Raw genomic sequence first — 16,271 nt, forward strand, 5'->3', positions numbered from 1 at the left:
AGTTTAGTTTCTTGGGGCGCCTGGGTGGCGCAGTCGGTTAAGCGTCCGACTTCGGCTCAGGTCATGATCTCACAGCTTGTGGGTTCGAGCCCCGCGTCGGGCTCTGTGCTGACTGCTCAGAGCCTGGAGCCTGTTTCAGATTCTGTGTCTCCCTCTCTCTGTGACCCTCCCCCGTTCATGCTCTGTCTCTCTCTGTCTCAAAAATAAATAAACGTTTAAAAAAAAATTAAAAAAAAAAACAAAAAAACAAAGTTTAGTTTCTTAATTCTGACATTAACATATTATGAATGGGCACATATTGTGAATGGGCAGCACAAATAAACGACAACCATCACTGATTACTTCTCTAATGACTATAACTGTTTCAAGGTCACTCTTGAGAAGGTCAACTTTTAAGCGTTCTACACCACAGGAGCAAGAAGGGATTTTCCCTTCCTATTTTTTTTTTAATTTTTTTTTTAACGTTTATTTATTTTTGAGACAGAGAGAGACAGAGCATGAACGGGGGAGGGTCAGAGAGAGAGGGAGACACAGAATCTGAAACAGGCTCCAGGCTCTGAGCTGTCAGCACAGAGCCCGACGCGGGGCTTGAACTCACGGACCGCGAGATCATGACCTGAGCCGAAGACAGATGCTTAACCGACTGAGCCACCCAGGCGCCCCCCTTCCTATTTATTTAAATGAAATCTTTAAATGAAAGAATTAAGAGTTCCTTTCTTCCTGCATTGGAATATAATTTTAGTTCCAGAGGCTCTCATGGGACAGTGGGATAAATACATGCAGCACGTTACCAGGAGCCTAATACACAAACTCAGGGAACTAATTTAGTCAGTCATTTGAAGAATGTGCAAAGGGTGTGCTACTCAACAAGCTGCGACATCAGTAAGTCACCCAAGTTTAAAACTTTAAGGCCACCTCACTACTTTCTACGGTGAACTAAAAAGTGACCATTAATGACTTTCTTGTTCTATCTAGAAAACATCTCTTTTCTGCAAAGTGGATTGTGGAGTTCTTAACAAGTTCTAAGCTAAAAATAAGGCCTAAGCATCATTTTGAAGATATATCTAACAGTATTTGATAACTCTTTAATCCAAATGATGTAGCGATTGAACAGACTTGGTGACCTTCTTACATGGTTTCGAAGTGTCTCTATTTTGCTAATTTCTTCAAATTTCCTTAATAAGTATGTGCCAATTTCATCATGAATTTAAAAATATAATCAATTTTATTTATAACATGAGAAACTGATTTAATGAAGTTGCTCACCTTACAAATGTGTAGCATAGAAGGCCATTTCTATGATTTAATTCAGTGGGTGCTGAGCACCATACCCTTTTCTAAAAGAATACCTTTAGAGCGTATACATTTGGATACTGAGGATCTTGAAGATTTCCAAATAAATTCAAGACTCTCTCTGGGAGATAGGGGTTGGGATATTTCAACAATATTATCTGATAGCTAGCTGAGAACAAATCTTTGTAAAAATAGAACTATTGGTGGAAAGCAAAGATGGCAGAATAAACTGAAGAGAAAACAGGAAGAAAGGGGCTCAGCATTACATAATACACTCAGCATACATAATATTTTCCCTGGGTACCGTATATTCTAATCACTCAACGTTCAAATGAGGGTTAGTATTAATTACCCCAAAAAATAACTTCTAAAAACTTTTATTAATATGTTACTTTCAGAGAATATAAATCTGTTTCTCAGGTTCAAAGATTACAGAATTTTGAATGTTTATGTAACTTTTAGTAATAACTAAATTTACACACCAAGTCAAGGGTTCCAAACAGCACTCCTTACTAAAACTATAAACAAAAAAGGTTTTTTTGATCCTTATTATGTAAAGTTGGTATTTTAGTTGAATCTGTTTTCTTTGATTCCCTTTTCAGCACTTTTATCTGTTTAACTTTTGCAAAAATATATACAACAGTGACAACTTGTTATTCCTACCTTGAAATTTTACTTTCCTTTTTAAGAGTTTCAAATAGAAATTGTGATATCCACTAGAGTCAGTTCCTCAATATATTAAAATGGAACTTAATAAATCATCAGCTATAGTGGTAAAACATGCCAATCATAAATGATTTGTTTTACCACTTTACAGATAGCCTTACAGGTATTAAAAGAAGACATTTATTTTTTAAATTCTGCATATTAAGTGGATCAGATAATTCCTCTTGAATTACATTCAAGTACTATATTCTTGCTATTATAATAACTTTTCACAAGGTGTCACTGTTCTTCAAAGAAACAAAACATTTACTCTATAAAAAAAAATGTGTTTCATTTTAAGAGCTCAATACATGTTACAAATCTTAATCTACTGTATCTTCGGATGTCAGAAGCACATATATCATTCCTACTATTGTATGGGCAAAAATCATGGAGAAACAAAGGAAACTGATTTACTCCAGGTCATATACGGAACCAAAATCACTTTCCTCAAATACTGTACGAACATTTCAACAATACTGAGCTACTGAAAAATTTGTCTTTTAAAGTTTTCTTAATCCTTCTTTAAAAGTATCTCCTTTAAGACTTACCTCTTCTTTGACTATGAGAAAAGAAATTCTCATCAGCTGAAAATATTTTTCAAAGCAATCTATTTTCTATCTAAATTATATTATAAATGTAAGCTATCTTACAAAAAAAAGGTCTTGTATAAGATAACATCTGGAAATTTGTAAAGCTGTGCAACAGATATGTACCTTCCATTCCTTTCATCTCCTTGGGCTGTATCGTGAAAGGCAGTTCTGGGAAATGGAATTCCTTCCTGTCAGATCTGGAAAAATTCAGCTTTCTTTTGTTTCCATTTGCTATTTGGTCATTTTGACCTGTTCGCTCATTAAATATACCCTTCTCCATTTGGCTCTAAACAAACAAATAAGTAAGAGTTAATTTAAAAAAAGATGTGTAACTATTTTTTGAATCATAAGCCTAAAATTGCCAGCCATTTGGAAGGTAATAGGATAGTCATAAAAGGTCTACATTTGCAAGGTTATTTAATAATTAAGAAGTAAAATAGAATACCATTAAACACATAAACAGATCGAATTCCAATAAAAGTTTCATGAAGCAAACTTTTAAAGATATATTGGATAATCTGAGAATACTAGTGTTGATCATGAGAAGCATAATCTTAACTTTTAATTTATAATCCTACTCATTGTACTCTGACTTTGACAAACTGCTTCAGTTCATTTTATTAATAATTTATTTTCCATTTACAAAATGATGTACTCTGGACATATTGAAAACCTGAGAACCCAGAACTCTAGAAATGTGTTACCTATTTTCACTCATTTGGCAACAGATGACAAAAAATCTGCTAAGTTAATGAACACTCTACCACAATGTAATATGTAGTATGCCACTGTGTAAATATATATTAATGTGCTTAATGACTTGCTTGCTCTTAGATAGATTTGTGTTGTTTTCATTTTTTATTATTATAAATAACATTATGCTTCAATTTTCAATAAGCTACTTCCCTATGTAAAACAGTAAGGCAATGAACTACACTGATTGCATTTTTCTTTAAAATAATTTTTTTAATGTTTATTTATTTTTGCGAGAGAGAGAGTGTGTGAGCAGGGGAGGGGCAGAGAGAGAGGGAGACACAGAATCTGAAGCAGGCTCCAGGCTCTGAGCTGCCAACACAGAGCCTGATGTGGGGCTCAAACTCGTGAACCGCAAGATCACGACCTGAGCTGAGGCTGGATGCCGAACCTACTGACCCACCCAGGTGCCCCACTGATTATATTTTTCTAGTGAAAAGTTTGATGTGTCTATTTGGTAATTGCCTTTAATCTATAAATAAGATATTAAAAACACTTTGGGGGCAGTAAAAGACCAAAAAGTCTTGTGCCTTTTTTTTTTAAGATTCTATTTTTTTTTTTAACTAATCTCTACACACTACGTAGGGCTCGAACCTATGAACCATAGGATCAAGAGTCACATGCTCTTCTGACTGAGCTAGCCAGGCACCCCAAGTCTTGTGACTTTTAAGGGTGAAAATCTTAACTTTTTTTGTGCAAGTCACACACATACAGAAATCAAATTATAAGAAATTAACGAAAACTGAAAGCACTAAGGAAATGATGGCCTATTTTCATCTCAGGAGGGAAAAAAAAAAGCTAAAAGCACATTTTTTAAAATGTTGGAGCCCTAAAGATAGAAAAAAGGATTGAATGGGGAGGGAGTCAAGGATAAAGTTTAAAAGAGGCCATGTTTTAATGACTAGGTTCTTGCCTTACTTGAGTGGGACCTACATCCTCTTGCCTGCTATTAGACATAAACTGTACAATAGATTGTGAAGAAGTATGTCTCTTTTTCACTCTTTCAGTCAACCTATTATTTAAAAATGAAGGCAAAGTTATTAGAACTCCCCATAAGCACTTCTGTTTTAGCTTCAGTAGTGAAGTGATATCATGGCAGTCTACAGTTTGAACACTGAGTGCCAAAATGCAATCACATTGTGTAAATGCCAATTGATAGAAGTAGGTGAAAACAGAGCAGAGAACAACTTGCTCATGGCTAACATCAGTGGTAACAACCATGTTGTGGGCTCACTCCAGCTGGCCTACTTGGTTTCTTGTATTTGTTCTAAATCTGGATCTCTTAACTACTTGTTTCTGAATTTCTGAGCTTGGTTTCCAAGGCTGGCTTACAACCATGGTTATTGCAACTAGGGTTTTGGGGTCCTCTCAAGAACAAATGGGCTCTTGCTGTCTGTAGACTGTTGTACCTTTGGACTGACACAGAAACGTCCACTGGCCCACTGCTGCAGCCATTGAGCTTTACAACTTATAGCTCAAATGCTAGTATGGGCTTGGGAGGCTGAATGTAGTCTCCTTCCTAACCCAGGTTCATGGTAGTGTCCCTAAGTTTAAAGGGTTTTTTTTATTATTTTATTTTAGAGAGAAAGAAAGAACAGGAGCATGGGAGAGGACAGAGGGGGAGAGAGACAGACAGACAGACAGATAGACAGAGAATCCTAAGCAGGCTCCACACTCAGTGTGGAGATTGGTGCAGGGCTCCATCCCATGACACTGAGATCATGACCTGAGCCGAAATCAAGAGTTGGACACCCAATCAACTGAGCCACCCAGGTGCCTCTCCCTAAATTTAAAACTATCCCTGATGCCTTACTAAATAGACCCTTGCTATATACATCACACTGCCCTTGATTAACCAGACTCATGGTATCAGTCTTTCAATCTGTATCAGTACCTAAATCTACAACTGGCCCAATATGTTGTTTTCCTCCCCAAATACTTGATCTTCAAAGGCTATTTGACTATAAACGATTATTTTCAACTATTCTCCTCCATTTAGAAAATCTGCTATGATACAGAAAAAAATGCTTACTTTGTTATACCAAGGCACATCAGTCCCAGAACCTAGGTCATATCAACTTTTTCTTCTTCAAATGGGAAGAAATTATCCTGAGGCTCTTGTTTTTAAAAGTGAGGTTTTTCCCAAAGGCATAAGTGGAAAATTAGACATCTATATAGGTAAGAAAAGTTAATTTCTTCTATGGCATTCTTAAGAAACACTCAGTAATGTCCTATTATTATAATTTCAATATATCCTCAAATTCAGTTTATATACAGACACTATGAACTTGATTCCTTGAAACACCTTTATATAGGAATGTTGTATCACTTAGGTTCATTTCCTTCTGTCTTTTTTTGTCACAACTCACCTTGGAGTGGGAAAGATTTGACATGGGATTTGAAGCCACCAAATTACTGCTAGTTAGATTGATAGGTGGCATCATCATACTACCTCCAGCATGTGGATCATTTTTCATTCCATTAGAGTTAGTGCCGGGATTGACAGGGTTTGGTAGTTCACTGATTACAGATTTTGTGTCTTGAGATATAGTATGAACATTTTCAATTGCATCCTGTTGACAATGTCCACCTTCACACTCTGTCTTTTTTGATTCTAAGATATCTCCTTTTCCTCCTTTGACTTTAATAACTCTGACTTTGATTTCCTTGGGCCTTTTCTCTTTTTCCATTTCCTGGAATAGGAAATATCCAAACATCCAAAATCTCAGTCAGAAGAACAGTTATTTTTATCATTAGAGTGCTACTTATAATACAGTTATATTGGCCAGAAAGAGAATAGTCTTTACCTTTCCCAAAATTGGAGTACTTAACAGTGTATTGGTAGAAGTTGTTTTCCTTTCATCTTTCCTAAGTTCATTTTCTTTAGAATTCTCTTTTGGCTTTATGTATGAATTGACTTTTGCTTCTTGTAGTAATTTAGCTCTCAGTTCTGGTATAAATCTGATTAAACAAGCAATTATCAACCAATAATCTTTTATTTATATAAAGTATTTTATCTTTAATGTACCAGTTAATCAATTAATTTACGTGCTAACTACAGCATAAATAAGTTATTAAAAATGCACGTGTGCCAAGAGATGGTACAATATTTATTTAATACAAATTGCTTCCTGGTAAAGATAAATCTTCCAAAAATTTTGGCATGGGAATTTACTATATAAAACTTTTAGAAAACTTTACTCAATAAAATTATTTTTTTAATTTTCATAAATGTATTATTCTTTCCAAGGAAAACCCAAACCATTTTGTCCTTTTTGTGTTTCTTCAAAGTAACAGTACTTAAAAGCACTAATTAGTACTAATTAGGGGCGCCTGGGTGGCTCAGTCGGTTGAGCGGCCTACTTCCGGGCTCAGGTCACCATCTTGCGGTCCGTGAGTTTGAGCCCCGCGTCAGGCTCTGTGCTGACAGCTCAGAGCCTGGAGCCTGCTTCGGATTCTGTGTCTCCCTCTCTCTGACCCTCCCCCGTTCATGCTCTGTCTCTCTCTGTCTCAAAAATAAACGTTAAAAAAAATTTTTTTTTTAAATAAAAAAAAATTTTTTAAAAGATGAACTAGTTTCTGAAATCTTAGTCTAGAGAAATATTTTTAGTACAAAATGTAACAGAATACATCAATATTAAAGGGAGATGATTTTGGTTTTAGTTTGATTTTTTTTATGTTACTTATTTTTTAATAGAAAACCATTCACATGGCTCAGAACGTAAAAGGCTGTATTGAAAAGTTTCCTTCCTACCCTGCCCCTGAGTTGCACAGTTCCCCTCCCTGAAGCAGCTATTATTATCACTTTGGAGAAATTTTATTTTATTTATTTTTTTAAGTGGCTCTACACACAATTGGGTCTTGAACTCACCCCCCAAGTTCAAAAGTCACATCCTCCACCAACTGAGCCAGCCAGGTGTCCCCTAGTTTGTGGAAACTTTAAAATACCATTCCATGAGTAAATTCTTCCCTAGTTCAACCCAGTCTTGACAGGGCTGTGCAGGGCACATGTCTAGTAAAGGGGAGTGTGAAGAGACGAAGAAAATAAACAGTGTGATTCATTTGGCTGAATAAGAAAATGTCATACTTCTGCCAAAACTCCTTTGCACTGCAGAAGGCTCTGTGAAAGGGAGAGGTCACTTATCAAAGGAAAAGGTCTTCTCCAAACATTTTCTGAGAATTCGATCATTGGAATTCAAGAACTTTCACCCCATCATGCTAAAATCCTAGTATCTAAGTATCCAGGAGAAATCAACTTGGTCTATGGAGAAGTGATATAAAGCAACTTTTTAATTCAATAACTGGCACTTTTTTCATCAATGGATTTTCAATATACCTTCTTTACATTTTTTATCTTATATTAAAATTCTTAAAATGCTTAAAGTTCTAAGTACTCTAAAGGATTCTCTCTTCTTTGCCTTTTTCTATTATAGTGTATCTTCCATGGCAGTTCCTGGAACTTTCCATGCCTAATCTTAAATTCATCACATTTTCAAATGATGTCCATATTTTCTGACCTCACATCCAAAGACCAACTGAATGACTCTGCAATTAAAGAAAAAATTCTTCTTTCAAAGCCCAAATAGAAAACGGTGGGTTTTCTTTTAAAGAAATACAGCTGATTTATAAATATACACTGTCATTATATGTTACATATACAATGTTGGACACAGAAGGACTAGAGGCATGGTCCCTACGTTCCAGAAATTTCCATTTTGGTAGGGACAATATGACAACAGGGACTGCAATAGAGAATAAATAAAGCAGAGGGAAAAAAATCATTCGGGAAATAAATGCCAACTATAACATATAGATCAGAGAAGCTGTCAGAAGAGGAAAAACCAGACTATTCTGAGTCAGAGGTCCAAATGGGAATAAAGTTAAACAGTACTGATTGTTTATTTACTATCTTCTGGCCTATGATTGCCATTGAAAATGTGTGTAAAGAGCTTAGCATACTGCCTAGGACATAGTAACTGTAATGAATGTTAACTACAATTATTTTTATTACAATTTTCATCATAACACCTGTGAACCTACCATACACCTAGTCAATAGCGAGGAACTCAGTCAAGTTTTTGTTAAATTGAATTTTCTGTGTGTGTAACATTAACCTATGCAGCAATTCTCATGCTACTAAAACTTCCTAATATAAAACACTATAAAGTCCATAATCACTCAACATGCTTACTTTTCTATAAATCCATCTCTAGTAAAATACTCATGATGCAAAAGATCAGTTGACGATGTCCTCTCAGCAGGATCAATTTGTAAACAAGCCTAGAAAATGAAACAAAAAAGATTCTAACATTAATAAGTTTCTAACAGGGCTCTATAAGGTAAAAATTAAATTGACCTATGTAGAAGTTAACTAATTACCCAGAGCTAAAAAGATTCTTAAGAAGATGGAATTAGACCTTAGAAATTTCTGACAGTGAGTTCTGACCATTTATTTCCCTAAGAAATTTGTACTTGTAAAGCATTATTACAGGTTAAACGTCCTATGATTCTAGCCAAAACAGAAGTCGGTTTGTTTCAGCTGCAATTAGCAGAAATTAATTTGTTCTTTTTGATCCTCTTATCAGCACCATAAGGTGAAAAGTTCATGGATTATTATTTCCCTTTTACAGTACTAGAAGCATAGTGATTTACCATATGAGGATTTTAACTCATTGTCTGAATCCTAATCCAGTGCTCTTCCTATAATACAACTTCACAAACCTTCAAGCACTCAAATCTTTCAATAATCCATTATAAGAACAGCTCTTTTCTCTTACCCTATTTTGAGAATATTTCAACTGAATAGAGATCTAAAAAAAAAAAAACCCACAAAACAAAAACAGGTGATAGAAGTAAGAGTTTTAAAAATAAATTGAAAGGAGCCTGGGTAGCTCAGTGGGTTAAGCATCCAGCTTCGCTCAGGTCATGATCTTACGGCTCATGGGCTTGAGTTCCTCATTGGGCTCTGTGCTGACAGCTCAGAGCCTGGAGCCTACTTCAAATTCCGTGTCTCCCTCTCTCACTGCCCCTCCCCTGCTCATACTCTGTCTCTCTCTCTGTGTCTCTCTCTCTCAAATATAAATAAATATTTTTTAAAAATTAATCATTTAAAAATAAGTCGAACATAAGAAATCTTTACATGGTTGTAAATAGAAGATATTTTATTAATATTAATTAATTATTATTAATTAATTAGTATATTATTATATATAATTATTTATATATAATATTTATAATTAATAAAGAATATGTTTATTATTTAATATAATAATATAATTATATTATATTATATTTAATATAATAATATAATAATTAATATATATTATTATATATAATTATTTATATATAATATTTATAATTAATTATATATAATAATTACTTAATATAAATTAACATTAACTTATTAATATTAATATTAATGGCAGAATTTGAATAAAATTCATTTGCATCATAATTTTCATTCTTCCTTTTAAAAAAGGCAAAGAATAATAATAATTGGTAACTTTTATTGATGTTTACTGTGTGCCACACAACACTCCACCTAGCTTTTTCCTATTATTTGATCCCAGCAACAACCCTACAAGGTATATATTATTACTCCCATTGCACAGATAAAGAGACTGAGGCCCAGAGAAATCAATTTGTCTAAGATCTAATAAATAAAAGTGTAATTAAAATCCAGAAAAACCAAGGTAATTGAATATAATATTACCTTTTCATTTATGTCCAAATATGTATGTTTAAAGTGATTCACAAAAAACAGTTGTAAAGATCTGCTATACAACAATAAGAATATAGCTAATGTATAGCTATACTATACATTTTGAAATTTGGTAAGAGGGTAGATCTCATATTGTGCATTTTTTACTGTAATAAAAATATATTGAGTCACAAAGCAAAACTGAATTCATTATCCACTTTATGATACGGGAATACCCATACCCTTAAAACTGCAACTAGTTAAAAATATATACTTATTTTAGAGTGTAACAGTAATCTGTCAATAAAATTTATTAAGAAAAATGTTAAAAAGTCTGCCCAAGTCATAGCCTATTAGAGGTAGACTAAATTAGTCCTTCTCTGAATAATATAACCAGAAAATTTAAATCTATGCCCTAGTTTGGAAAATGTAAAATATGATACTTTGAGAAACAGACTGGCAGTTTCATTAAAAATCAAACATACACATACCTTAAACCCACCCACCATTTCAGTCTTAGATATTTACTCAAGAGAATAAAACTATACATCTACACAAAGACATATACATGAATGTTCATAGCAATTTTATTTGTAACAGCCAAAAATAGGAAACAACCCAAAACAAGGGAATAGATTAATAATTGTTACAGATCCATACAATGGACTACTACTCAGCAATAAAAAGGAATCAACTACTGATACACACAAAGCCATGAATGAATCTCTAAACCATAATGCTGAGTTGAAGAGTACATACTATGTAATTCCATGTATATATATTCTAGAAAATGTGAACTAATCTACAGTGACAGAAAGCAACTCAGAGGTTGTCTGGGAACTGAAATGATGGGAAAGATAGATTGTAAAAGGACAAAAGGACATTTTGTAGGGTGATGGAAATGTTAGATATCTTGATTGTGGTGGTGGTTTCATAGGTGTATACACCTATCAAAACTCATCAAATTGCAAATTTTAAGTATGTGTAGTTTACTGTATATAAATTATGTCACAATAAACTTGCTTACAAAATTTAAATCTAGGAAATGATACATGCTTTGCCCAAATATTAAGATGTATTTTAAAGTTGCAATAGTCGGGGCACCTGACTGGCTCAGTTAGTGGAGCATGTTACTCTTGATCTCAGGGTTCTGAGTTAAAGTCATATGTTGAGTATAGAGATTACTTAAAAATAAAACCTAAAATAAAATAAAATAAAATAAAAGTGGGAAGGAGTAATTAAAAACAAAAATAAAGTTACAATAATCAATTAAACTGGTACTTACGCTAGATTAAAGAAAGAAATCAATGAAATAGAAATAGACCCAAGCATGTATAAGTATTTTGTCTATGATAAATGTGGCAAACCAAGTCACTGCATTATTCAAGTTGAAGAAAAATATTTACAACATATATGATAAAGACTAATATGCTTATTACTTCACAAATCTATATGAAAAAAGATGGTCTAATTGACAAATAGTTTAATCATTCTTAAATATTGTTTATATTATTTCTATAGATTTATATTATATATTATATACTAATAATTTTTCATTATTATGACCAATTTATATTGTATTATATTAATAATATAGGTAAAATATTCAACCTTTCCTGTAATCATATAACTGCAACTAAAAAAAAGATGCTATTTTAAACTTATTAAATCAGCAAATATTTTGTAATGCCTGGCTGGCTCAGTCAGTGGAGTATGTGACCCCTGATCTTGAGGTTATGAGTTTGAGCGCCACATTGAGTATAGGCGTTACTTTTGAAAAATAGGCAAATAGGAGCATGTGGGTGCCTCAGTCAGTGGAGCATCAGAGTCTTGATTTTGGCTCAGGTCATGATCCCAGGGTTGTGGGATTGATCCCCATGTCAGGCTCCGCACTGGGTATGGAACCTTTGCCCCTCCCCTGCTCATGGTCTCTCTCTCTTAAAATAATAATAAACATTTTTTAAACAATAAAAAATAGGCAAATATTTTAAAAACTGTAATATCCAATGTTAGATTGAGAGTGGGAATTTATATCCAATGCTGCTTGGGAGTACTTGAGTATAAATCAGTAAAACCTTTCTGGGGGAAAATATAGAACAATATATCAAAACTTCTGAAAAATGGGGCGCTTGGGTGGCTCAGTCGGTTAAGCAGCCAATCTCAGCTCGGGTCATGATCTCATGTTTTGTGGTTTCGAGCCCTACATCAGGCTCTGTGCTGACAGCTCAGAGCCTGGAGCCTGCTTTGGATTCTGTATCTCCTTCTCTCTCTGTCCCCCCCCTCCCCACTCATGCTCTGTCTCTGACTGAGTCTCTCCCTCAAAAATAAACATTAAAAAAAATCTTTTTTTTTTAATTCTGAAAAAGTGTAAACCCTGTGGCCCGCTAATCATAATTCTAGGATTTTATCCTAAAAAAATAATAAAATAAGTTCACGGGGCGCCTGGGTGGCTCAGTTGGTTAAGCAGCCGACTTCGGCTCAGGTCATGATCTCACAGTCCATGGGTTCGAGCCCCGCGTCGGGCTCTGTGCTGACAGCTCAGAGCCTGGAGCCTGTTTCAGATTCTTTGTCTCCCTCTCTCTGACCCTCCCCCGTTCATGCTCTGTCTCTCTCTGTCGCAAAAATAAATAAATGTTAAAAAAAATTTTTTTTTAATAAATAAATAAATAAATAAAATAAAATAAGTTCAAAAAGACATATTTAAAAGATGTCCACTAGGCTGCCTGGGTGGCTTAGTCACGTGAGCATCTGACTGTTGATTTTGGCTCAAATTATGATCTCATGGTTTCAGGGGAATCCAGCCCCACACTGGGCTCTGTGCTGATAGTGGGAAGCCCGCTTGGGTTTCTCTCTCTCCCTCTCTCTGCCTCTCCCCTGCTCATACTTTCTTGCTCTCAAAATAATAAATATTTCAAAATTAATTAATTAATTAATTCAATAAAAGACATTCACTAAAGCATCTTTACCAATAGTGACAGAGAAAACCTGAAAACAAATGTTCAAAATTGTAGGATCAGTTAAACAAACTATATTATAGTCATACAGTGGAATACCATGTAACCATTGAAAATTATGATATAGTTCCATATTTACTGAGATGGTTACATAACAAACAGGTCACACAACACTGTGTGAAGTATGACATCTTTTAAAAAGCATAAATTTCTATGCACGTATTTGGTTGACAAAAGCCTAGAAGTATATAAATCAAAATATCAACAGTAATTTTTCCAGATTTTGGGAAAACCTTAACTTCTTTTTGTTTATCATGTATTTTCTACTTTTTCTATAATCATTATGTATTCTTTGTAGAATTAAAACTATGATATATAAAATAAATTCAATTCAAAATGTAGTAAATAAATCTGATTCTTATGAAATTCTAGTTCTCTCCAGATACCAATGAAATCATTTTTTCCTTTAAGAATAGTCTTTAGATGTTACATATCATATGGTTAGTAAGTTTACCTAAATAGCAAAAGCAACAATTAATATTAACATTTGTTGATAGTTTATCAAAGGCCCTGTGCTCAGAACATTTTCACCATTACCTCATTTAATTCTCCAGCCCCAGAAAATGAAGACTGTTAAAGCTGTTTTATAGCCCAGTAAACTGGGGCACAGAGATTAAGTGACTTTCCCAAGGTTACAGAGCTAATTAGTGACACAGCTGAGTTTTAGTCTATGTGATTCCAGAGCCCCTTCTGATAAACACTACACCATATTTGCTTTGAAATTTAGGTAACCACTTTTTTTAAAGGGCTATACATCAGAAATAAGATACCTCACTTGACCTGGGAAAGGAAATTGGCTGGATAGAAAAAATAAACAGAAGCAGATTTAACTTTCCACAGTAAATTCTCTAACTTTTTGAATTTTGTACTGAGTATATTGGCATATTTATTACCGAGTTTAAAATAAAATTTAAATTTTAAAATAATTAGAAAGTGCTATACAGTATAATGTTTTTGTTTTCTTCAAATTCAGGGTGAATTTATAAAATTAAAACTGCAGCTGCCAATGCCTTGTAGATATCTTACAATACCAGTGTACAAGGAACAGATCCCTAACTTGAGTAGACTGGCTGTTAAAAGGTGGTGATAAACACTGCAAGTCCTTTGAATTTTTCCAGTTTATCCCTAATTATCATTAAAATTGGGATAAACTAAAAATAATGGACAGGATTATCCTAGGGAGCTTTCAGTTTTATAGTCTATGAATTTTAATTTCTCTGGACTAAAGACATAAAGACAGAGGAATATAATAACTGTTAACAGTTAACATTACGAATCCTTTTGGAATTTCATTAAAGTAATATCCTAAAACTGTATTATAATTTATGCAAATTTCCCCAAAATATGTCCTTAATTCTTAACCTACATGAACTATATCTGCCAACAATCCATTTAGCTTTGGGTATTTTTTTCTTGCATTTTTGGGGTGTTGAACTTGAGGAAGGACCACCCCAGCAAAAATGGGACTCTTGGAAAAGATATTCTGTAAATGAGGTGTCAAATTGCCTGGAAAGAAAAAAAAATATGAATATAAGAAAACAAGGAAATTAATCTAAAATCAAAATAAATTGCTATGTGACTTGCATTAAATTACTAAAAAGGGAGAATAACAATTATGTTAATTTTTTAAGGTTGAAGAAGGCACTATCTGAATACAGCATAAAAGTTCATAAGTTTCCCCAGTAATCTGTTGATAGCAGGTAAGCAGTAGAAAATTTAAAACCACCAGGTTCGTTTTCATTTCCCAAATTATAAGACATAATATATGATGCTATCAAGAAAAGCGCAAACTTTTACATATTTCCATATGGGCATCTAAATAGCTTAACTAACAAGTGTTCATCAGCAAAGCCTTACTCAAAACAGCTAAAATATCTAAATTATTTAGAAATAGCAATATTGCAAAGAAGAAACAAGGCTATGGAGTAGTAGTAGAATGGAAAGAACTATAAACAGCAGTGGAGAAAGCTAAGTTCTAGCGCCAGTTTTGCTATAACTAGGGCTGTGACCTTGGGCAAATCTCTTTCCTTTCTATGCTTCAGTTTCCTTATCTGTAAAAGGACAAAAGTAATCCTATCATCTCTAGGGTTTTTTTCTAACATTAATCTAATAACGAGAACTTTAAAGATGACCCAAAAAAGTATGATGCTCTAAGATTCTGAACTAAATCTTTAATTAATATTTATCCAGATTTCATGATTTTTATGGTTGCTCACAGTATCTTCTTCATGATCTGTAATTACATGTTTATGTATAGCCTCTCTACCACAAAAGGGGCTCCTCGAACTCCTCATTCAGAAATATATAAAAAAACAAATCATTGAAACTCCATGAGCAAGGCTAACCATCAAAATGTTTGGATAGTCAAGGCAGATCATCATAATTCAGCTTTCATCAAGTGTATTTTTAATTCTTTTTTTAATTTAATGTTTATTTATTTTTGAGAGAGAGGCAGAGACAGAGTGCGAGCAGGGGAAAGACAGAGAGAGAGAAAGACACAGAATCTGAAGCAGGCTCCAAGTTCTGAGCCATCAGGCACAGAGCCCACCACAGGGCTCGAACTCACAAATTGTGAGATCATGACCTGAGCTGAAGTCGGATGCTTAACCAACTGAGCCACCCAGGCACCCCTCAGCAAATGTATTTTTGAATAAGTTATTTAGGTACCTGGTTATTTATTGTGGCTAAAAAAAAAAAAAAAAAAAAAAAAAATTCTCAGTAACTTTCTATCTCCAACTACTTTAAAAGACATCTATCTAAATTGGGGTACCTGGGTGGCTTGGTCAGTTAAGCGTCCGACTTCGGCTCAGGTCATGACCTCACGGTCCGTGAGTTTGAGCCCCGCGTCAGGCTCTGTGCTGACAGCTCAGAGCCTGGAGCCTGTTTTCGGATTCTGTGCCTCCCTCTCTCTCTGCACCTCCCCTGTTCATGCTCTGTCTCTCTCTGTCTCAAAAATAAATAAATGTTAAAAAAAAAAAAAGACATCTAAATCAACTCTATTATTTAAAAGTCCTCTTTCAGAGATGCAAATATTTATAGAAGCCAAAACTTTAGAACAACTTTCAGACAATTTGAAGTTTCCTACTGTACTATTTTTCTTACTATCAATCATTAGCAAATGTCTTAGCTACTTACATCCTAGCAAAGAAAATATTATTTACAAAAACAGAGAATTTTCTACTTTCTTTATCAGCTCAAGGCATCCACTTGCTG

At 34.1% G+C, this 16,271-nt stretch overlaps 1 protein-coding gene across 24 annotated transcripts in view; it reads right to left on the reverse strand.

Annotated features, from left to right (window-relative positions):
* CDKL3 (cyclin dependent kinase like 3) overlaps positions 1–16,271 on the reverse strand; it is a 99,922-nt gene that overhangs the window by 55,857 nt on the left and 27,794 nt on the right. For 23 of the 24 annotated variants that reach the window (XM_042984044.1, XM_042984073.1, XM_042984040.1 and 20 more), the window contains 5 exons: positions 14,425–14,564; positions 8,536–8,624; positions 6,152–6,305; positions 5,714–6,037; positions 2,715–2,877 (listed from right to left, as the gene is read on the reverse strand). In XM_042984044.1, the coding sequence (XP_042839978.1) occupies positions 2,715–2,877; positions 5,714–6,037; positions 6,152–6,305; positions 8,536–8,624; positions 14,425–14,564 (870 nt within the window). Of the gene's footprint in view, positions 1–2,714; positions 2,878–5,376; positions 5,515–5,713; positions 6,038–6,151; positions 6,306–8,535; positions 8,625–14,424; positions 14,565–16,271 lie in introns of those variants that run through there. The other variant, XM_042984166.1, reaches the window with a different exon arrangement.

The sequence above is a fragment of the Panthera tigris genome, chromosome A1 (assembly GCF_018350195.1).
Source record: "Panthera tigris isolate Pti1 chromosome A1, P.tigris_Pti1_mat1.1, whole genome shotgun sequence".
Classification (NCBI taxonomy): Eukaryota; Metazoa; Chordata; class Mammalia; order Carnivora; family Felidae; genus Panthera; species Panthera tigris.